This window comes from Chrysemys picta, chromosome 2 (genome assembly GCF_011386835.1).
Source record: "Chrysemys picta bellii isolate R12L10 chromosome 2, ASM1138683v2, whole genome shotgun sequence".
NCBI classification, from domain to species: Eukaryota; Metazoa; Chordata; order Testudines; family Emydidae; genus Chrysemys; species Chrysemys picta.
The window spans coordinates 54,651,751-54,675,886 of record NC_088792.1 but is presented as its reverse complement, the minus strand read 5'-3'; the positions used below and the strand labels follow the sequence as shown (position 1 = coordinate 54,675,886).

The following is a 24,136-nucleotide window of genomic DNA, read 5'->3' as shown; positions in this document are numbered from 1 at the left end:
CAGCGCTGTGTCGGCAGGAGATGCTCTCCCTCTAACATAGCTACTGCTGCTTGTGGTTTAATGATGCCGGCGAGAGAACTCTTTCCTGCCGGCATAGAGCGGCTACACGGGAGATCTTACAATGGCGTAACAGCAGTGGTACAGCTGTGCCACTGTAAGGTCTGTAGTGCAGGCAGAGCCTAATTGACCCATTAGCCATGGGTTCTTCAAGCACATATATACATTAAGAGCCTGATCCAATGCCAATTGATTTTAATATAAAGCCTCCCATTAACTTCAACAGGCCTTAGTAAAAATACTGTTTTACCAGTCTCCAGCTGGAGCCATGCACTCCAAATCATGAAGATTCCAGTCAGTAGTGTTCCCCCTCTTCTCCTTTGTTTCCACTTAAATTTATATTTGCTTTCAAGTCTGGTAGTTATATATAACTAACTTTAGTGGAAGCGGGAACTTTAATGAACTAGAGAAATTCTGAAAAATTCTTTTTCAGTACTACATTGCTGTTACAATCAACATCTAGAAAGGAAATGCACAATTTAAAATCGTTTAACATTCTTAACTTCTCTCCACTCTTTTCTTAAACATGCCCTATTATCTTTAAATATTGAAGCACATATGGTATGTATTGTCATACCCTGACCTGAGACCTCTGCAAAACCAAGAGTTAAGGATTATTGTGAGTTATAAGATGTCTTAAATATTTGTTATTTTCTCTTTAAGTATTTTTTTAGGGAAAATCCACATAAGGAATTGTTAGAATAATATGTTATATGCTGAACCATTATACTGTATTATGTTAACATGTTTACACATTTTTAAGTGTCTTATATAAATGTTTAAGAAAGTTAAAAACGTAAGTTCTCAACATGATAGGCTGCAAGAGTTCTAACATCTGTAACAATTTAATTCATAATTAAAACTAGTGCAGTGACTATTTTTATATATCTCACTTCTAGTTTTTTGAAAGAGTGATTTTATGGAAATATGTATGATTTCATCTTCATTGCCTAACAGTGCTGCTATGGATAAAGGCTCTGTAATAGTTCTATTTTATATATCACAGCTATTAGGATAGTCAATGAGACAGTAGTAAGCACTTTCCTGGATCAGTGCCAGAATGCTCAGCACCTTGCAGGATCGAGCCCCTAATGAGTAAGTCTTGGCACAGGAAGTGTGGCAATCCTGGAGAAAATGTTAGAATAAATACTAGAACTGAGAAACAATGAGAGTCAATACTGAAACTGAATCTTCCTTGAAGCTCAGAGCTTTCTATTAAATAGTGGTGTGGATACATGGGAAAGTGTGCAGGTGTTTGGGGGAAATGCCCATTGAATATGAAAGAGAAACTCAAATTCCAGCAAATATTTGCATATTTCCCCATAAGTGTCACTGTACTGTTTTTCATCAGAAAATATGTGCTATAGTATCTAGACAAAATAGGAGAGTTTGAGTTTCTGGAGCCAATTTTCGTGATATTGGTTTTTGTAATTTTGTAAATTACGCCAATGTAGCTCCAGTGATTTTAACTGAATTATTTCTGTTTTGCATCTATGAGAGAGGAGAATTAGGTTTCCAGTCTGAATTTTGGATTTCTTTATTTTAAATTAAAGTCAAGTCTGTGATGTTACTCTACTGTGCAGTTTTATAGTTTAACTGTAAGATTTCTTTAATTATCCTAAAACAAATAGTTAAAATGTAAACTTTCTACTAAAGTACTTAGTTTTACTAAACATGGTAAGATTTTTTAAATGTCCCTCCCTCTCCCCCCAAAAATAGAGAGAGAGAACAAAGATGAATCTTTTGATGTATCTGAATGTAATGCATTCCATCAGGAAAAGATGATTTTTCACATAATGGCATATTTTATTATATTGCAAATTAAGCTCTTGAGGTTACTTCTTATTTTCCTGGAGTGTCATTTTGTGACTATTGCAAATAGGTTCCTCCAATGGCATGTCTTAATTTGTTTTCAATATCAATATATACAGGGCCGTCCCTAGCTATTCTGGGGCCCTATGCAGCCCCCCCCCCCATGGGGGGGCAGGCCTCTGTGGGAGAGGAGCAGGGGGCTGTCCCCAGGCCTCCGTGGGGGCGGGGTGGGGCTGTCTTGGGGGGCCGGGGGGAACCATCCCCCAGCACTCACTGGTGGCGCGGCTGGGGTGGGGTCTGCACTTCTTGCCACCGGTGAGTGCACGCCCGGCCATGCTGCAGAGCTCAGGGAATTGGGGGCGGGGCTGGGGCGGGAAGAGGCGGGGCTGGGGTGGGGAAGGGACGGGGCAGAGGTGGAGCAGGGCAGGGGCCCTGGGGAAGAGGCGGAGCAGGGGCTGGAGCAGCTGCGCTGGTGCCCTACGCAGCTGCATACTTTACGTGTGGGTAAGAATGGCCCTGTGTATATATTTGCACATTTGTATATTAAAACATTTCCTACATATGCCCCATGATAGGCAGTGCTGGTAGCGCTGCCTATAGTTAAGTTGCCTGACACTTTCCATTATAAGACCCAGTTTTCAGTTGCTTATAACTTTGCCAGTTTTAACTTTTAAGGTTGAAATTTGCCAGGTGTTGGCCTCAGGCAGAACTTTTTTGGAAAGTTTCAGCAAAAAGGTTAATCTATTTCTGAGAACAAGATTAGAGGAAAATGTTGTTTGGCCCATGTTAAAAATATTTATAATTGTTTAAGTGAGACTCTGTAGTGTCTCCGTGATTTGGAGCAGGCAGTTGAAGTTTGGCACAGAAGGCAAGTCACCATGGTGTCTCAAAGTGACTTTTTCTGTCCTTGTCAGAATCCATCAAAATTTGATTGAGTTATAACCCTTTGAAAATTACTGTTTGCGCAGGCTCAGTTGAGAGTTTTGTTAGTCTCTGGGCAGCAAATTTCTCCAAGTTTTCTATCTGTAATGAGCATGCAGGGCTGGCTCCAGGCACCAGCAAAGGAAGGAAGTGCTTGGGGCGGCCAATGAAAGGGGCGGCAAGTCCAGGTCTTCGGCGGCAATTTGGCGGCGGGTCCTTCAGTCCCTCTTGGAGCGAATGACCCACCACTGAATTGCTGCCGAAGAATGAAGCGGCACGGTAGAGTTGCCCAGGGCTGCCCAGAGGATTCAGGGGGCCCCGCCGCCGAATTGCCACTGAAGACCCAGCACTTCGGTGGCGGGTCCCGGGGCGGAAGGACCCCCCGCCGCGGGTCTTCAGGGCACTTCGACGGCTGGTCCCAGAGCAGAAGGACGCCCCGCCACCGAATTGCAGCCAAAGACCCGGAGTGGAAGAAGCCCGCTCCAGGGGCCCCGAAAAACTCTCATGGGGGCCCCTGCGGGGCTTGGGGCAAATTGCCTCACTTGCCCCCCCCCCCCCCCCGCCCCCGGGCGGCCCTGGAGCTGCCACCGAAGTGCCATCAATCTTTTTTTTTTCTTTTTCCGCTTCACTGCTTGGGGCAGCAAAAAAGCTGGAGCTGGCCCTGTGAGCATGGTTCACCCCTTCAGAAGTCTGTGCCAGCCACACTGAGCATGTTCTAACAAGGGACTTTCATTGTGCCTCCTTGCTGCTAGGGACACCGTTGTGCCAGGTACTGGAACTGGGAGCAAAGAAACTCTCTCCTGTGCTTTCAGTGCTCCCCTGTTAGGACTTATGCAGAAAGTGAGAACTAAGGGGAAGCAGCCTGAAACAGATGCAGAGGAAAGGAGAAGAGTGTGGGAAGGAAGACAGGGGCAGGTTAAGTGGTTGGTAGGAGGAGCAGCAGAAGAGTCTCATTTGTAGAGAATATGCCCCTCAAGAATCCTGAGTTCAATTTCAGGTTCTGCAGGGCTGACAATACCGTCAACAAATAGCTGTGAACCTAACTGGCAAAGTGTGGGTTCAATCCCCCTCTAGTAGAGTGACCTTACACCCTGTTTTGGCTGGGACAGACCTACTTTTAAGCCCTGCCCTGGCTGTCCTGACTTCTTTTCCAAAAGAAGTCTTCTTTTCTTGTCCTTGCTGACTTGATCAGTTGGCAAGAGCAAACAGGACAAATGCCCACTTTTGTCAAAAGAGTGGGGTGTGGTGCAGAGGGGGTGAGCGGAGATGCCAGCCCCCAGCATGGCGGAGGTAGGGATGGAGGGGGGGAAGCAGTGTTCCAGCATGCGGGGGCCCCTCCAGAGTGTTCCAGCACTTAGGTAACAGCCTCCTGACGGGGCTCTCGCAGGGTTCCAGCAACTGGGCATCAGTGGGGAGGGGGGCTTAGTCAAGTGGCTGGTGGTGTCCCATTTTCTCTTTGGGAAATATGGTCACCCTACCTTCTAGTGACTGTTCCACATAGAGAATACAGCCTACTATTGTTATCAGTTGATTTGCTAGTTCCAGTGGCAGAGGTCTGTGCTGTGTCTCTAAAGGTTCCAATCCTGCTTATGAGATGGAATTTCTGTTTTTTCAGTTTTCTTTTAGAAAAAGAAAGACCTCAATACACAAGACCTCAATCCCTGTGTTAAAAGAATGTTAATGTTGCAAAGTCAAACACTCAAAGACAGAAAACGCCAGAACTGAAGTTGCCCATGCAATTACTGCTATTGTTTCTATAGAGCTCATTGATATAGAAAATTCCATGAGGCAATGAATAAGTCTATATTCAGTGCAGGGTTTGGATGACATGAAGTAAATAAGGTTTGAACCCACACATTGAATAATGAGGATAAAAAACACCCAACTATTGAATAGATACCCATGTAATGAGCGCCATCCATCCTGTGTACTGAATTAGACAGGGGTCCTGTGGAATAAAAAAAGGATGTGATTATAAATTAAGTGGGGTACCATAATGCATGAGCAGAAGGGGGCAGAATTAAGGTTGTATGGGATGAGTGCATTTGAAAGTCTCACCATTAGTTTAAAAGTCTTTAGGGTGAAACTAACTCCTAGGCAAAGGTTAAGCACTAGGCTATGCATGACTGTGTAAGCCATATGTAGAAGTCTTAAGCCGATTTTTAGTAGAGCTGGCCAGAAAAAAAATTCCCACTGAAAATTTCGACTTTTCATTGAAAAATGGAAAACTTTGAGCCAAACCCCAAACCCCCAAATTTTCCAGCTTTCAGACAATTTTTTTTCAATAAAAACTTAACATTTTCATCAGAAAGCACTTTTCACTAACACATTTGTTTAATTGAAAAAAGTTGTGTACGTGAATAGCTGGATCACATTCAAAAAACATATGCATAATGCTGTGAACTAATTTAAAATATCCATTATTATCTGATCTTTATTTTAGGATTAATGATCCTATGACCTTTTGATAGGAAAAAGTTTATAATTACTCTGACACTATGCCAAGAGGTAGAAGTGATATGCATAATCAATATGATATACACATATCAGATTAAGATTTCAGTAAAATAAAAGGTTTGTCTGATGTGTAATTTGACTCAAACATTATACTTAGTCATGGAGAAGATAATTAGTACTATTTGTTAGAGAAGAGATTCAGTTACAGAAAGGGAACCACTGAAGGCACTGCCACATTGTGTAGGTAGAAGAAAACATAAAAGATGAAGACAGAATGAAAATTCTGATTATGGTTCAGGGGCTACTTACATTGAAGCCTGCTTAGAGAACATTTGAATAATAGACATGACTGACCTTTGATTCTCACAAGGGTTTTCCTCAAATTCCGATGAAGGATAAATTCTCAGTAAGGTCATCCTGTATGGACATGACTAGCCTACAGGCTATTACAAGCAATGCAAAAAAACACAGTAGTGACATAGTCCATCACATCCACTTCCATGTGCACTTAGATGATGGAAGATAAAGCTATTGTTATCTGCTTGAGTTGCCTAAAGGCATAACAGATTAAATCACCAGTGTTTGGAAGACTGTAGGATCCTTATATTCTGCTTGAAAGAGATGAGATCTTTTTTTCCACTAGGACATCTTCTGCATTAGAAAGAGAGGATTATGTGATTTGGGAAGCTTACTCACAAGTACGTTTATCAAAACAGTGATATGAAAAACTTGTATTACCAATGCCAGAGTAAATTAAATGGATACATTCTTTTATCCTATATATCTCACATAGAATATATATATATCAATATGAGCTAATTGCATCATACACCCTGCAACTAAAGATTCAACAGATAAAGATACAAAAATTGAAGAAACAGTTGTGGTTCACACTGCTAGTATTCAAATGCCAGATAACCTCCACTCCATTTGCTTGGTTTATAGTTCTACTTGACTTATGGTTCTAGTATGGTGAGTGTTAAGATTAAATGTATGAATCCATATAATAAGAAACACCTTAACAATTGGCACCAACTGGTGCCCTTTTTAGTAGTTTCACAAAAGGCAGTCTGTACCACTCCTAAAGATTATTCTTTACCTCTTCTGTGGGTAGACAGAGACTGTCTATTGCTGGCAGTATCAGTCTGGTATTTTTAATAAGCAATATAGTTTTAATTTTTTTAAAGTTAAGATATTATCACAATCTAGCTTCCTTTCTTAAGAAAGAGCAGCCATTCACAGATTTATTATATATGGTTTTATCTGTAGAAATTCCATCAACAAGAACCTTCTTACCTTGAACAGATCAGCAAAGCCATCCCAATGTCTCAAGATCAGAAGCTCAAAGCTTTTATTGTTTTATTTCCTAGAAAAGTTTTACCTTTTTAAAAGCTATGGTTAGAATTTCCTGCCTTTCGTTGTTTTTAGTAACTGCAGTTTTAAGACTCTGAGGCTAGAACATCACTTAGATGTGCAAAAATATATCCATGCCTGTGCATTCACAGTTATATTTACACTTGCTACAATTCAGTGTGTGAGTCAGATAGACTTTTGTGTATGTAATTAAATGTCTACCCATTTCCACACCCAGTTGTGGTAATTGCCTGCACATATATGGTGTTCTTGTGCAATTTGTACATGTAGACCTCCAGTTCCCTTTGGAGTAATTTTGCTCATCATATATGGGTTTCTGGCTATCGTATGTCAGTTTCAATTGACTACACTGTGAAATGATAGATTGTGTGCAAGGGACCTTTGGAGAGTCCTTAGTTCTGTTGGAGTAAGATTTTGACTTTCCTATTATATTCTTGACCACCTTCTCCTGTTTAACATGAAAAGGTTTCATATACAACAAATGAATTATGAAGTTAAAACCTTGAGCAAAAGTGCTTTTTGCAGTATTTACATAACTCCATAATTCTTTGAGCCAGGCTTAAAGACTAACATAGTTATCAAATCATGTTTGCTGTCCACAAAGGTAAAAAAACAGCCATTATAACACAGATATAATTAATCATGGCAAATAATTGTGCTAACACATGATTAATTTTGTAGTGAAAACAGACCCTTACTGTATTTGACAACTATAACTTAATTTGGCACTAATGAGACCAGAGTTTTGGGGCCTGATCCAAAGCCCATTGAAGATAATCGAAATACTCCCATTGACTTTTATGGGCTATAGATCAGGCTCCACTTCACTTCACTTCTCAACTCCTTTTCCTGTTTACACTAGGTTGGAGTTGCCCACAATTTCTCTTGGAGTTTCAGTCCTTTTCTCTTCAAATATCTCTTGACAGAGTCTTTCTATCTTATTCTTGGCCTTCCACATCCTTTCTTGCTGTTTTCTTCCTCCCATGCTTTCTTTGCTGATTGTTCTTTTCCCATTCTTATCACATGACCACCCCACCTCAGACATGTGCTCTCCAGCCTATTTGTCATTGAGAGTTCCAAGTTCATCTTCCCTCTAATTTCTTCCATACCCTCCGCTTGCCTGCCATTCTCCTCAGTCTATTATTTTCAACTACCTGTATCTTCTTTTCTTCCATCTCCGTAAGATCCTCCGTTTCCAGACCATAGAGCAGGCAGAGACAAATACACACAGCATACACTTTTCCATTCAGTTTGGTACTGGTCCCAGAGTACACCTGTCATGTTTTTTACTTCCATCCATTCACATTGGATTCTTCTTTTCAGTTCTCCAGATCTCTTCCTGATGGCATTAAATGTACTTCCCAAGTACACAATTCTTTCTTTTGATTCAACTTGTGTCTGGAAACTTCAATCAGCAACTCTTCTTCCACCTTCCCTACTTGCATAACTTCAGTTTTCTTTGTGTTTACCTTCAAACCATGGTCTTCAAACACGCTCTGATACCATATATATCAATTCTCTTTGCTGTATGTATCATCGGCATACATCAGTTCTCTCTGTGTCTCCACAGGCTTGGTTCTCCTACTAATTAACTCTATAACTAGGATAAAGAGAAGTGGATATAGCACACTGTCTCAATACCACTGTCACCTCAAAATTTTCCGAAATTTCCTGTATTGTTAGTACCTTAGTTGTTGACCCTCAATACAGCTTCACTCCACTTCATGGCACCTCCCTCCCATCCATTTCAATAGTCCAAACACCAGCTCCCATGGAACCAAATCATATACTTTCTCAACATCAATATAAGCTATATAGCAGTTACACTCTTTGTTTATCATTCTTTGAAACATCTGTCTCATTGCAAATATTGCATCTGTCATACTTCTTCCCTTCCTAAGGCCATATTGCTCCTCTCCTATATTTTACTCTACCTTGCACCTTAACCTTGCCTCCAGAGCTCTCTCAGTGACTTTCAGAGGCTGACTTAGCAGGGTGATGCCCCAATTGGTGTTTGTATCCCCTTACTCTTGCAAAGAGGCACAATCAATTCCATTCTCAAGTCATGTGGTATCCTAGCTTGATCCCAGCAAACATGTAGTAATCTATGAAGCCACTTTACTCCAATATCTCCAACTGTCTTGATCATATCCATAGTTATCTTCGCCAGTTGCTTTACCATTCTTCATCTTATTCAGTGCTTCTTCTGTCTCTACAAAGATCAATACCTTTTGAGGCTTCCCCATAATTGTCAGGGTTACATACACTAGCAACTCTCTCTTCTCATTTGACAGCCTTTGAAAATATTCTTTCCATACCGCTTTAGGGTTAGTTACCACACTGTTCTCATCCTTTACACATAAATATTTCTTCATATCTTCATGTTTAATTGTTCCTCTTTTTTGCCAACCCAAAAACCAATGGATCAGGCCCCAAGTGCAATACAATTTGGCTAGCAATACTGTAGCATTTTCATGTTTTCTAGTTAAGAGGATTTAAAACATTCTGTAATAATATTTGTTTGACAGACAGATTATATCTTAAATATTATCTTATATTTGTTTCCACAGCTCTTGAATGTTACCCTGATGGACATCAGATCCTTCAGAGTCCTTACCGAGCGTTGATTTTGATTCATCACAACTACAGCAATCAGCTATTCAAGATCTCATATGTGACCATTCACTAACACCAGGATGGTACCGCTTTCTAATATTTGATAAGCCAGCTGAGATGCCAACCAAGTGTGTGGAGGTATTGGTACACCTGATTTTGTCTTTGCGACATAACACATGATTTTTCTTAAAATGTTCATAATAGGATAGGTACCTATCAAATGGAAAATAATTAAGAATACTTATTAATAGGACAGAAAGGTGAAGTCATAATCTAGCTAGCTGAAAGCTTGTGCAATGCCAAGCAGGCTAGAGTAGGAGACCCACAACTACAAGGTCATCACATCATTAATGTACCTCTGCCCAAAAACAGAAGAGAAGGGAGAGCAAATTAAATTAATTTTGTAACATTTAACCAGCTGAAATTTACAGCCACTACTAAGTGGACTTTCTTGATGCTAGTCTATTCAGGGATATTAAGGTTTTTAAACACAAATGTAAGGCTAGTGGTTTACTTAAAAATATTCAAAGCAGTATACATGATTTTAGCCTCTTGATTCCCCTGTTAGTGGGCTGATTTTAAAATGTACACTTTAGGAGGCGATATTAGTCATAAAATGTTGATCTAATAAAGCTAACGTAAATGAGAAAGAGCTAAGATTAGTTTGTCTCCGACATCTAAACACATCAGATACAATAGTCATCCTTAACTCTGAATTTCCTAGGTTTGCAATGCTTGGTTTTGAGATGATTACAACATCTCTGTAATGTTTTTATCCTTAAGTTACTGACAGATGCTCTCAACCGTAACTCCATCTAACAGAGTTTTGTCTTGGAATTTTCATAGTCTTTTTTAATTAAAAATGTCATAGTAAGCAAGAAAGAGAATGCTACTAGGTGATATTTCTTCTAATGATTTGAAAATATGTGGTATCAACTTTAAAACTTCACAAGTACACAAATACAGAATAAAACAGCCATAGCACGCTGGCTGGTTAAAAGGGATTTATAGCTGTTATGTGTCTTAAGAGCAACACAAAGCAGCTAAAGTGTAGCAGTGATTCTGACTCTTCATTTGCAATTGATTTATTAGTGTAGAGGGCTGTGTTACAGAGACCGATGTTATATGAAAGGAAGGGCAGGGGAAGCTCACTCTCAGAGCCTGATGTCTATGGACTCCTATGCTCATGCCTCAGATCCCCCAGTACTGCCTTGGTGTAGAGCGGAGCCAGAGCAGCGGAATCATGGGCGGCTTTTCAAACCCTGATCCCCAAGCTAGTATACAGCTATGGTTTAAAACAGTGGGTCAGGATCCCAAAGTGGGTCAGGACCCCATTTAAATGGGGTCACCAGATCTGACATTAGACTTGCTGGGGCCCGGGGCTGAAGCCCAAGCCCAAGCCCCACCTCCCAGGGCCAAAGCCAAAGTCCAAGGGCTTCAGCCCTGGGCGGCGGGGCTCAGCTTATAGGCCTGCCACCTGGGGCTGAAGCCCTTGGGCTTCGACTTTGGCCCCCCTGCCCGGGGCGGTGTGGCTTGGGCTTTGGGTTTGGCTCCCCTGCCCAGGGCAGCGGGGCTTGGTTGGGCTCAGGCTTTGTTCCCCTCTCCAGGGGTCGCATAGTAATTTTTGTTGTTAGAAGGGGATCGCAGTGCAATGAAGTTGGAGAATCACTGACAGAATCTGTAAAGAACAGTGATAGATGAGCCAAGTCATCTACCAGTGAGAACTCTTGACATATGTGTCCAGTGTTTCTTACATCACTAACTCATTATAACCAATAGAAATGTTATCTGCAAATTAGCTATGGAGGAGTTGTCGTGATTGTTACCTCTGCTATCACAATGGCCCCGCTTAAGACTTACATGAGCAGTTGACCTTACCCTGTCTGTAGCCCATGTAGTCATAGCGACTATAAACAATGATCACTAAGGGTATGTCTACACACAATTAAACACCCACGGCTGGCCCATGTCAGTTGACTTGGACTCACGGGGCTCAGGCTGTGGGACTGTAAAATTGCAGTGTAGACATTTGGGCTTGTGCTGGAGCCCGAGTTCTGGGACCCCATGACTGGGGAGAGCCCCAAAGCCCAGACTCCAGCCCAAGCCTGAGTGTCTACACTGCAATTTTACAGCCCCACAGCCTGAATCCTGCAAGCCTGAGTCAGCCTACCAGGCCAGCCAGGGATGTTTAACTGCTGTGTACACATACCCCAGGAGTCTAATTTCTTCAAATATAACTTGTGCACAACATTTCAATTAATATTAACTGTGTAAAATGTTTGAAGTTTCTGCACTACTCCATTAACAAGATCATTCAGAACAAAGAAAAGACACAGTAGCTAAATTTCTTAAAGGACACATTTAACATTAGGTTTAACCCGAACTAATCAATTACTTGTAAATTCTCCATACATGTATTCTGTTTTCACAACTATAAGTTTGAGGGAGGATGCACTGTACTTCTCATACATTACAAAGCAGTTGAATCCTTGCTCTAAGTTCAAACTGGAACTCAAGCTTAACTGTGAAGCCATAACCAGCATCTCCATAATAAATGATTTCTAAAAAATAACCTTCGGTATGTTTAAAAGGGTCACTTACCCAGTCTGGCATTAAGATACCTATGCAACAGTTTCTCCTCCCTGGGATCCTTCTGTAGCCAGGTTCTAAGCCTGTTCTCTGGCACCTTCTGCCAAGACTTACCTAGGCTCCTTCTCCACCTCCTCCCCATATCGGGGTGCTGGAACAATTTGTATAGTGGGAGTGCTGAGAGCTATTGAACCAAACTGTAAACCCTGTGCATAATGGAAACCACTTCAAGCCAGGGGGTGCATCAGCACCTCTAGCACCCCTAGTTCCAGCACCTGTGCCTCATAGGGGATCCCCATTGGTTATGGAGGAGCCTCCCCAGCACCTTGCTTTCCTCCTAGCACTCCACATTGGATTCTTTACAACAGGAAGCCATCACTGGTCTTTCTCCAGTTCCTGGAGTGCCTCCCACAACACTGTTGTTCCTGCCAGCTCTCTTTCCACACACAGCACAGGATGTAGCTTATCTCTCAGCAGGCCTAGCTGTCAGTCACATGTTTTCTGGACTGTCACTCCCATGATGTGTGGGGTAAACCAGGCACAGATGAAGTTGGGCCCAAATTCTTCCCAAGCCTTTGACAGTACGTTGATTGGACAATTGCACGTCTAACTGCCATAGTTGTGCAAACAAACAGGTATTCACCCAATTTTTTGGGTATATTTTCAGAGGCCAGTTTGAAAATTTAAACCCAAATATTTAATTTAAAAAGAACCCACACATTTTAAAAACATATACAATCCAATATAGAGAGTGTCAGAGCATAACTGGTAGGTTGAAAAAAACCTGGCTCTTTACCTAAGCAGCACGTGTTTAAACAGTGTTTTCTACACTTACTGCAGAAACACATCTGTGTATATATATTTAATCTCATGGCCAAAATAAAACAACTCAAGTAAAAAAATGGAAGTTTATGTAGAAGATTTCTTTCATTTTCAGTCCCTCTGACTATTAGAAAATTTTTAATTAAAGCTACAATGAACTCTTTGCCAGAGATTCAAACTCTGCCAAACACTCTGTTCCAGACTTTCTTTAAAGCAAAATCTCATCTCACAGGACTCTGTTCACCTGATAAATTAATGTTGGGCTCATGACCTCCTAGATTCAAGAGAGAAAATTTCCTTCTGAGATCATGATCTTCTGTGATAGGCTTGTGAGTCTGTATAAGAAAAAATTCTTTGTAGGCCATCAGAGTTCACTCTATCAGGAAGTCATCTGAGGTAAAAGGTGATCCCAGATCCTGCTGGAGAAGACCAGACTGAGACTTCTCCAAAGTTCATACAAGCCTCAGAATTTCAGGTTCATGATCTTCATGTGAGTTTTTTCCAAGTGCTAGTTTTAACACCACCAGTTCTAGGTACTGTGCAAACATATATTGAGAGATAATCACTGCTCTACTGAGCTTGCAACATAAATAGACATGGTAGGCAAAGTGGTGGAAGAAAAAACAGAGGCACAAAGAGGTGAACTGTCTTGCACAAGATCACACAGCAGATCTGTTGTATTAATTTAGATGGAATATATGGGCGAAAGGTGTTAACATAACCCAGTCACTCTCCAATACTAAACAGTATTAAACAAGGTTTGGCATTTGGCTTACAGAGACCTCTGTCTGCTTATTACCATGCCAAACACATCATTAAAAATCCTTCTAACCTTTTATTAAAGATACAAAACCAAAGGAAAAACAGTTAACAAACTTGAAAGTAAGACTTTATTCTTAACTATAGACTTTGTTCCCCTTCCCTTTATCTGGAGAGTTTTTAGAATGAAACCCCCCTGGTTTGACAGTCTTAGATGGTATCATAGGTGGTAATAATTGTCCTTTTGAGGAAAAGAGAAGAAGTTTGGTTGAGATGGGCCAGAGTTGTTGTTGCTCTTGTTAACGATCCCATTTCTGAAGATGACAAAACAAGATAGATTCAAAAGGGGAAGAGGAAAGAACTGTAAAGATAGAAAAAGCAGCTTCTGTCTCTGATGTTGACTCTCACTTGTAACCTCACTGTTGAAAAAAACATGGGCTCAGTACATGGTCAGATCAGCCACTCCAAGATCTGGCAAACTTGTACCAGTATCAGGCTGTTTAGAGCACTGCTTTTAGCTGCCTTCTTGGTCACAGACTTATGGCAGTGTTGCAGAATATGCAATCTTGCCCAGCTAAGCCAGACTCTTGTAACACAAAAGGAAAAAGGAGAGGGGGGGGGGGGGGGAGAGGGAGACAAAGTCTCACATCCCAGGCAGTGGTTGGGATTTATCTGGAGCCAGTGAAGTTGGAGATTTCCTCTGGCTTCCTCTCTCTGACCTGGTCTTGTCAGGCATTACTCAGGATTAGGGTGAAGAAGATCCGGGATCCCAGGAAGTAGTGGGGCTGGTGAAGCTCTCTCCAGTAGCCAGTTTTTCTCTCAAAGTCTCTTTCTTTAAGGACCCCAAAAGAGAGTGATGAGTGGAATAGCCCATCTACTCCTTATTTTGTCCAATTAGGCCTAGTTTCAGCCACACCAGTTTTGGTTCACTGATTTCTGGTTCCCCACTTCTCTTGTTTACCACAATCCCTGAGTTATATCAGTAGGCCTTTCTGTCTTGCTTTTGCACCTTTTCCCATCAATATTTGTTGTTCTAGGTTAATACAACATCTTATTAACTTACACTCACTTTTTGCAGTTGAACTCACAATTAGGATAAATTGGTATGCCCAGTTATCACAATAGGTCAATGGCAGAGCTGACCTTTAAAATTCTTCAAAAAAATTCTTCAAAATTCTTTCTTCTTCCAACTAGCACGTCCATTGTTTGATAGCCAGTTTTAGCATGTACCAACCCCTTGTATATGGGTCCCTATATCATTCAGACATTTGCACATCACAGGAATTACGTCACCTGCTTTTGGTGAGCAGATGTAGAGCACAGGGGTTCTTCTTCATGTGTGTGGTATGGCAGCCCACACCATCTCACAATCTGCCCTTGGCAGCCTTACATGTATATTAAGCAGGAGGACTGATAAGAGTGAAACTTGTGCGGACCCACAGGTGAGAAAAGCAATTTATGCCCAGTAGAATCGTTAGTTAGATGAAATATAGCAGAGCTTAAAATGTATATATAGGCTTTTCTATGGCGCTCATCACTGTAGTATCAGAGTGCCTCTTAACATTAATGAATTTGTCCTAACAAGAGTGCTGTGAGGTAGGGAAGCACTATTATCCCCATTCTAAAGATGGGGAACTGAGGGACAGAGTGATTAAGTGACTTGCCTAATATTTGTGTATATTGTCATAGGCGGTGAGTTATATGGGCCCGTGGTGCCCATGCTCCACCAATATTTAGGAACGTGGGCCCGGCTCCACCACTGTTTGGGCTTACCACGCTTTTGGGGGGCTTCAGGGGGATGCAGGGTCCAGGGCAGCCTGGTGGGATTGGGGGGGGGGGCTGGTGGGATTGGGGGAGGCCTGGTGCCGGCAGCACCGAGCACCCCAGCCCCTGCCCGCCCTGCCCCGCCCCGCCGGGTCCCAGCATTGCTCTGGGGAGGGGGCAGAAGCCGGAAAGAGGTGGGGCAAGGGCTTGTGGGAAGAGGAAGGGAGGCAGGGAGGGGGCAGAGCAGGGGTGGGGTGGGACCGGATTGCTCGCTGCTGCCGGCGCCAGGCCCCCCGCTAACCTCCTGCAGGCTGCCCTGTACCCCCATGTCCCCCTGAAGCGCGGGGGCCCCCAAAGCACAGGGCCTGGGGCGGTTGCCCCAGTCTGTCTTATGGACGGGATGGCTCTGCTTGGACCCCACGTCCCCCTCAAGCGCGGGATCTGGGGCAGTTGCCCCGGTCCGTCCTATGGACGGGACGGCTCTGCTTGGACCCGTTCTGGGCACCACCAAAAATTATACAAACCTGGTGCCCATGTATATTGTGTATTTGCATTCAACTATGTAAAAACACATCACACATTTTCCATGTGGAGATGAATTCCCCATTTACTAAAAGCTGTTGCAGTAAAATAATTGAAAGCATATATATCTTGCATTAAACACTAGAGCAGCTTGGTACTGTATTAACTATTTTAAACTGCTTTTCTTTGGTGCTAAAGATGAATCACTGTGGAACTCAAGCCCCTGTCTGGTTATCTCTAACGGAGTCAGAATCCATGCCTCCACCTGGTGAGATCAAACAATTAACTGCTTGTGCAACATGGCAGTTTTTCTTCAGCACTACAAAAGACTGCTGCCTTTTCCGAATCCCTGTCAGTGTGAGGAACTGTGGAGAATTCTTTGTTTATTTGCTACAGCCCACCCAAGGATGCATGGGGTATTGTGCAGAAGGTGAGGAAGCACATCCTATCATTCGACAAAATCTGTGTGTGTGCTAGTAAATATCTCTTAATCATTTTTTTGATTTAGCATTCATTATTTTAATGTGTTTTTCCTTGTTTGATTTGGCATTGAATGTAAACATTTGAAAATGAAAACATGCATTTTAAATTTTCCTGTAGCCTTTATTTGTAATATTGATAGTGTAGATCAATAATTTATTGAGATATCATGGTGAGATAAAATTATATGTATGAATATATTTTGTTGAGTTATTGGGTATTTAAAAATACAAGAAATTCAACTTCGCATATATCAGTTATTAGTGGTTTGATACACTAATAAAATACCTTATTTGTCTTGCTATAACTATATTTTTCTTTCTGAAGAGAATGCTCATTTTATAAAAAAAAATTAAAGTTGGAAATACCAACAAATAACAAATGTATTTGTATAAATGGGGCGTAAAAGAACTGGAAAAGTATCTTTGTAGAGTTCCTGTAAAGACCACCTGTTTGTTCCCAAAGGAATTGCAACTAGGGCCAAATTATCAAGTGTCTGCTAGTATCCTTATTCTGCAATTAGATTTTCTAGCACAGATCCCTGTGCTAGTACAGAACCCCATCACATGGGCTACAGGGTCCTGATTCAGGAAAGCACTTAAGTATGTGCTTAAATTGGGGCCTAGATTTGTACTATAAATTTTATACAGTCTTTTTGCAAATGCAAATTTAAAGGCTGGGTTAAGGCCACTTTGAAAATTTGGTCTTTAACGTCATGTTCACAAAAACTCTGATTCAAGTGATTTTGGATAACTAGGGAAAAAGCTGACCATATCAAAGTCTTAGAATTAGGAATTTGTGCTAATGTACTGCATTAGTAGCAAATCAGAGTAGTCTAATCTATCATGTTTGAAAATGTACAGATATTTTACCATGTAGCAATAGTTCTCAACCTGTTAATCACTGTGGGGCGCAGATTGAGAACCACAGCCCCCCCACCCTAAAACTGCCCACCATCCCCTATGCCCAGAGCCCGTACCCAGAGCTGGGCCAAGAGTAGAGCCCTAGGTACAGGCCGGGCAGCCGGACCCCAAATCGCGCTGCGTGGTGCCAGCAGGAGCTGGGACCGAACTCCGCGGTGCGGGGCTGGTAGCGCCCGGGATCCCCAGCACCGGGCCAGGTACAGTGTGTCCAGTGGGGCCGGCAGCCAGCACACGAGAAGCAGGGCCAGGAGCAGAGCCTCAGCCAAAACCTGGGGCAAACGCCTAGTTCCCAGAGGCACCCCCCCTCCCAAACCTACTCACAGACTCACTCTCCAGCCCCCTGCCCCACTGCGGCACTCACCAGCCTCCTGCTGGCAGGAGCGCTGGTGCAGGCTGCAAGATGCTGTCTCCTCCTCAGCCCGCTCCAGCCCCTGCCAGACCAGAGCAGCAAATTCTGAATTTTTTTTTGCACACAGCTGGGCTGCAGCTGTATGCTAATTGGGCCGCATGCGGTCCGCGGGTCGCAGGTTGATAACCGCTTCCTTATATATTATTTAAATTAATACAGATCTGCTAATGCACTAAATCACATTATTTTACAAACAATTTTGATGTGGTATTCACCCCACACTAGCCTAGGAAGGGTTAATGAGGCTGAGAAGGGGCCAGTTAAGTGTATAGATCACAACTGGGAAATTAGGTGGCCTAAGTAACCCTGGATTGCTGATGGAGCCCAGCAGAGAAGGAACAGATGAGCTTAGTATAAAGCCAAGAAGATGGCAGCAGAAAAGGGCTGCAGTGAGGGAGTCTATAGCCATTCTCTGGACATAGGTGAGGGAAGGAAGGAAATCTAGGGGGAGAATAGGAACCCTGGGTATCCAGCACATGAAGGAAGAATTACCCAGAAGGATGATGGAGCAGAAGCTTGAGAGAGGCAGAGTAGGAAAAGGCTTAGCGAAATGGCAGCAAGGTGAGACCTTGCAGATGTTGGCTGCTGATTAGAGGGTCCCTACGTTGGAACCGGGAGTAGAGGACAGGCCTGGGTTCCCCTACCAGCCACTGAGGAAGTGGCACAGTCAGGGCAATGGATTTGGAGACTGTCTGGGATGGTTTGTCCTTTGGGACTTTGACACCCTGGATGGGGGGAAACACATAGTGACCTGGCTAGAGGGCCAAGCTATGAAGAGGGAGCACCCGAGTCAGAGAGAGAGAGAGAGAAAGGGAGAGAGGTGCTGTGGGATGCATGGACAAATGACGGAAGGGGGTGTCGGACCTGGAAGGAGCTAATTTCCAGAGCAGCCAGGAGAAGGCACCCTAGTAGAGAGTGTACTTCATGACATGACTTAATAGATTAGAAAACTTCCATTTACATCTAATGACTCTGCTAATAGAAAAGTTTCTTCTACTAAAATGTATTTGTTTGAACTAAAACTTCAAGGTCAAAATTTATTTTCAAAATGTGATCTAGCATTTTAATTAAAGAATTTAAGAAAATCTTTCATTATCAGGAAATGGAGTACTTTCATTCTGTAGTAAAATATAATCATTTATTCACATGTATTGATTTACATGAGGGAAGAAATAATTATGACACTTAATTAACTGCTTTTATTTAAAAAATAAATAAAGGAAAATATACTGTTAAAGTACAAACATTTTTCATTACCCAGTGTAATTTATTTACTCACCTTACACAAACAAATTTCTAAATGTGTATGGGGTAATACACCATTTATTTTTATAGTATAAAACATGCTGAATATTGGAATACATTTTAAGTGTTAGGTTAAACTCAGAGACATTTCTTTCCTAAACAGAAAGTAATGAACTGCAAAAAAAAAACCAACCAGAAGTACATTTACCTTAAAGGCTTAATGCTGTTTAGTAAATTGATAACAGTCTGAAAGGAACATTTAAAATATTAAACTTACCATGAAGATTTAATAGTTTTATATTTTAAAAAATGAGCTTTTAGTGCTTTTTTAAGGCACTATACCAAAAACATATTTCAGTGTCCATCAGTGAAAAGGATACTGTTAACATGTTTAGGTCTTTGCATTGACATCAGTGGGCATTAGATTTGTCCCTTTGGGATTAGGTGTATCAGAATTTGGCACTATGGTCTTACTTATACCCATTGAAGCCAATGTCAAAATGTTCATTGACTTCAGTGGCACAGAATTAGCCCCTATATCTATACACAGAGAACTAACTATTAAGCCTCGTTTCTGGGGTGTGATAAGGGCAAAGAGAACAGAAATGTTGTAGTTTCAGTGTGAAAGTAACTAAACCCATGCAAGACAACTTTGCATCCTGTGTTTGTTTGGATGAATTCTTCATGAAGAGGAGGAAGAGGGTATGAGACACCAGTTAGAGATCTGGTCAGTGGATTCCATGGCACACAAACTCCCATAATTAAAACTGATGTAGGGGAGTAGCAGCAATAGCTAGTAAAGGGTAACTGCATGGGTGCTCTGAGCCTGAAGCGCGTTTTGAAGCTAAAGACTTTTTTCTGCAGCTCTACTGGGGTTATGTCTACACTATCATTTTCGTCGGCATAACTTGTGTTGCTCGGGGGTGTGAAAAAATACTCCCCAGTGATGTAAGTTACACCGACAGAAGAGCCAGTGTGGACAGTGCTATGTCAGCGGGAGAGTGTTTCCCGCTGACATAGCTACTGCTGCTTGTGGGGGGTGGTTTAATTATGTTGATGGGAGAGCTCTTACCCATCAGCATAGAGCGGCTAAATGGGAGATCTTAGAGTGGTGCAGCTGCATCGGTACACCTGGTGTACTGGTAAACTCTCTAGTGTAGACATGGCCTGAGTTTTGTCATATTTTCATAAGAACGGCCATTCTGGGTCAGACCAAAGGTCCATCTAGCCCAGTATCCTGTTTTCCGACAGTGACCAATGCCAGGTGCCCCAGAGGGAATAAACAGAACAGGTAATCATCAAGTGATCCATCCCAAGTCACCCATTCCAAGCTTCTAGCAAACAGAGACTCTAGGGACACCATTCCTGCCCATCCTGGCTAATAGCCATTGATGGACCTATCCTCCATGAATTTATCTAGTTCTTTTTTGAACCCTATTATAGTCTTGGCCTTCACAACATCCTCTGCAAGGAGTTCCACAGGTTGACTGTACGTTGTGTGAAAAAATACTTCCTTTTATTTGGTTTAAACCTGCTGCCTATTAATTTCATTTGGTGACCCCTAGTTCTTGTGTTATGAGAAGGAGTAAATAACACTTCCTTATTTACTTTCTCCACACCAGTCATGATTTTGTAGACCTCTATCATATCCCTCCTTAGTCATCTCTTTTCCAAGCTGAAAAGTCCCAGCCTTATTAATCTCTCCTCAAATGGCAGATGCTCCATACCCCTAATCATTATTGTTGCCTTTTTCTGAACCTTTTCCAATTCCAATATAACTTTTTTGAGATGGGGCGACCACATCTGCACACAGTATTCAAGATGTGAGCGTACCATGGATTTATATAGAGGCAATATGATATTTTCTGTCTTATTATCTATCCCTTTCTTAATGATTCCCAACATTCTGTTAGCTTTTTTGACTGCCGCTGCACATTGAGTGGATGTTTTCAGATAACTATCCACAATGACTCCAAGATCTCTTTCTTGAGTTGTAACAGCTAATTTAGACCCCATCATTTTATATGTATAGTTGGGATTATGTTTACCAATGTGCATTACTTTGCATTTATCAACACTGAATTTCATCTGCCATTTTGTTTCCCAGTCACCCAGTTTTGAGAGATCCTTTTGTAGCTCTTCACAGCCTGCCTGGGACTTAACTATCTTGAATAGTTTTGTATCATCTGCAAATTTTGCCACCACACTGTTTACCCCTTTTCCCAGATCATTTATGAATATATTGAATAGGACTGGACCCAGTACAGACCCTTGGGGGACACCACTATTTACCTCTCTCCATTCTGAAAACTGACCATTTATTCCTACCCTTTGTTTCCTATCTTTTAACTGTCCCTCTTATCCATGACTGCTTACTTTGCTTAATAGCCTTTGGTGAGGGACCTTGTCAAAGGCTTTCTGAAAATCTAAATACACTATATCCACTGGCTCCCCCTTGTCCACATGCTTGTTCCCCCCTCAAAGAAAACTAGTAGATTGGTGAGGCATGATTTCTCTTTACAAAAACCATGTTGACTCTTCCCCAACAAATTATGTTCAAATATGTGTCTGACAGTTTTGTTCTTTACTATGGTTTCAACCAGTTTGCCTGGTACTGAAGTCAGGCTTACCAGACTGTAATTGGTGGGGTCACCTCTGGTGTCCTTTTAAAAAATTGGCATCACATTAGCTATCCTCCAGTCATTTGGTACAGAAGCTGATTTAAATGATAGGTTACAGATGACAGTTAGTTGTCCTGCAATTTCACATTTGAGTTCCTTCAGAACTCTTGGTTGAATAGCATCTGGTCCTGATGACTTATTACTGTTTAGTTTATCAATTTGTTCCAAAACCTCCTCTAATGACACCTCAATCTGAGACAGTTCCTCAGATTTGTCACCAAAAAGAATGGCTCAGGTTTGGGAATCTCCCTCACATCCTCAACTCTGAAGATGGATGCAAAGAATTCATTTAGTTTCTCTGCAATGGCCTTATCATCTTTGAATGCTCCTTTAGCATCTCGATTGTCCAGTGGCCCCCCGGTTGTTAAGCAGGCTTTCTGGTTCTGTTGCACTTAAAAATGTTGGTATTACTTTTTGAGTCTTTGGCTAGCTGTTCTTCAAATTCTTTTTTGGCCTTCCTAATTATATTTTTACACTTTATTTGCCAGAGTTTATGCTCCTTTCTATTTTCCTCACTAGGATTTAACTTCCACTTTTTAAAGGATGCCTTTTTGCCTCTCACTGCTTCTTTTACTTTGTTGTTTAGTCGTGGTGACTCTTTTTTGGTTCTCTTACTATGATTTTGAATTTGGGGTATACATTTAAGTTGAGCTTCTATTATGGTGTCCTTAAAAAGTTTCCATGCAGCTTGCAGGGATTTTACTTTTGGTGCTGTACCTTTTAATTGCTGTTTAACTAACCTCCTCATTTTTGTGTAGTTTCCCTTTCTGAAATTAAATGCTACAGTGTTGGGCCGCTGTGGTGTTTTCCCCACCACAGGGATGTTAAATATAATTATATTATGGTCACTATTACCAAGTGGTCCCGCTATATTCACCTCTTGGACCTGATCCTGTGCTCCACTTAGGATTAAATCAAGAATTGCCTCTCCTCTTGTGGGTTCCAGGACTAGCTGCTCCAAGAAGCAGTCATTTAAGATGTCAAGAAACTTTATCTCTGCATCCCATCCTGTGGTGATATGTACCCAGTCAATATGGGGAGAGTTTAAATCCCCCATTATTATTGAGGGTTTTTTTTAATAGCCTCTCTAATCTCCCTGAGCATTGCACAGTCATTATCACCATCCTGGTTGGGTGATTGGTAATATATCCCTACTGTTATATTCTTATTATTCGAGCATGGAATTACTATCCACAGAGATTCTATGGTACAGTTTGGTTCATTTAAGATTTTTACTTCATTTGATTCTATGTTTTCTTTCACATATAGTGCCACTCCCCCACGAGCATGACCTGTTCAGTCCTTCCGATATATTTTGTACCCTGGTATTACTGTGTTCCATTGATTATCCTCATTCTACCAAGTTTCTGTGATGCCTACTATATCAATGTGCTCATTTAATATGAGGCACTCTAGTTCACCCATCTTATTATTTAGACTTCTAAAATTGGTATATACGCACTCTAAAAACTTGTCACTTTTTAGCTGTCTCCCGTTAGATGGTGTAATTGAATCAGACTTTTTTTCATTTGACTCTTTCTCATCAGATCCTACCTATATTTTATCATCTTGCATATTCTCCTCCTAACTAGGACATAGAGAATCTCCATTAATAGATCCTCCCCTAAGGGATGTCTCTGTCTGAACCATGTGCTCCTCTGCACCTCTCGGCTTTCCCCCAGCCTTTAGTTTAAAATCTGCTCTACAACCTTTTTAATTTTAAGTGCCAGCAATCTGGTTCCATTTTGGATTAGGTGGAGCCCATCCTTCCTGTATAGGCTCGCTCTTTCCCAAAAGTTTCCCCAGTTCCTAATAAATCTAAACCCCTCCTCCCTACACCATTGTCTCATCCACGCATTGAGACCCTGCAGTTCTGCCTGTCTAACTGGCCGTGCGTGTGGAACTGGAAGCATTTCAGAGAATGCTACCATGGAGGTCCTGGACTTCAATCTCTTACCCAGCAGCCTACATTTGGCCTCCAGGACCTCTCTCCTATCCCTCCCTATGTCATTGGTACCTACATGTACCACGACCACTGGCTCCTCCTCAGCACTACACATAAGTCTATCTAGATGTCTTGAGAGATTCGCAACCTTTGCACCAGGCAGGCAAGTCACTATGTGGTTCTCCCGGTCATCGCAAACCTATCTATCTATGTCTCTTCCTAAAAAAAGAACAGGAGTACACAAGTACTCCTATTTTTTTTGCGGATACAGACTAACACGGCTGCTACTCTGAAACCTGTCTCTTTCTAATAACTGGAAGCATACAAGTGAAGTCTTTTTACTTTTATGCTTTTCCTGCTGCCTTGTCTGCTAACTGTTTCCTCGTTAGCACTTGACGGCTGCAAAATGCCAGTTTTCAAAAAGTGATTATCAGTGTGGGATGAGAAACAAATACAAACTTTGTAACATTGGATTATGGAGTAGCATAATCTGCTGCCCATTCTTGCTAACTCATGAGTGTTTCAGTGTGGTTGGATCTCAGTTTTTCTATTTTACCTTGTGATTGACTAGGTGCTTTTTAAAATGTTTCCAAATGTACAAGTATTTTCATGTTTAATTAAGGCACCACTGCTGTTGTACCTATTAAGAGTCAGGGGAGATTTGCTTGCTGCATGTTGCACAAATTGCACAATGGTAATTGCACAAATGCTATATCTCTTAGGCCACTCTTAGGCCATCATTTTTCAAAATTAATCTACA

At 41.8% G+C, this 24,136-nt stretch overlaps 1 protein-coding gene across 2 annotated transcripts in view; it reads left to right on the top strand.

The window, feature by feature from the left end:
• Positions 1-24,136, top strand: part of VWDE (von Willebrand factor D and EGF domains) — a 67,052-nt gene that overhangs the window by 1,852 nt on the left and 41,064 nt on the right. For both annotated transcript variants that reach the window (XM_024101353.3, XM_024101352.3), the window contains exons 2-3: positions 9,192-9,375; positions 15,892-16,123. In XM_024101353.3, the coding sequence (XP_023957121.2) occupies positions 9,355-9,375; positions 15,892-16,123 (253 nt within the window). In that variant the 5' untranslated portion in view covers positions 9,192-9,354. The remainder of the gene's footprint in view (positions 1-9,191; positions 9,376-15,891; positions 16,124-24,136) is intronic.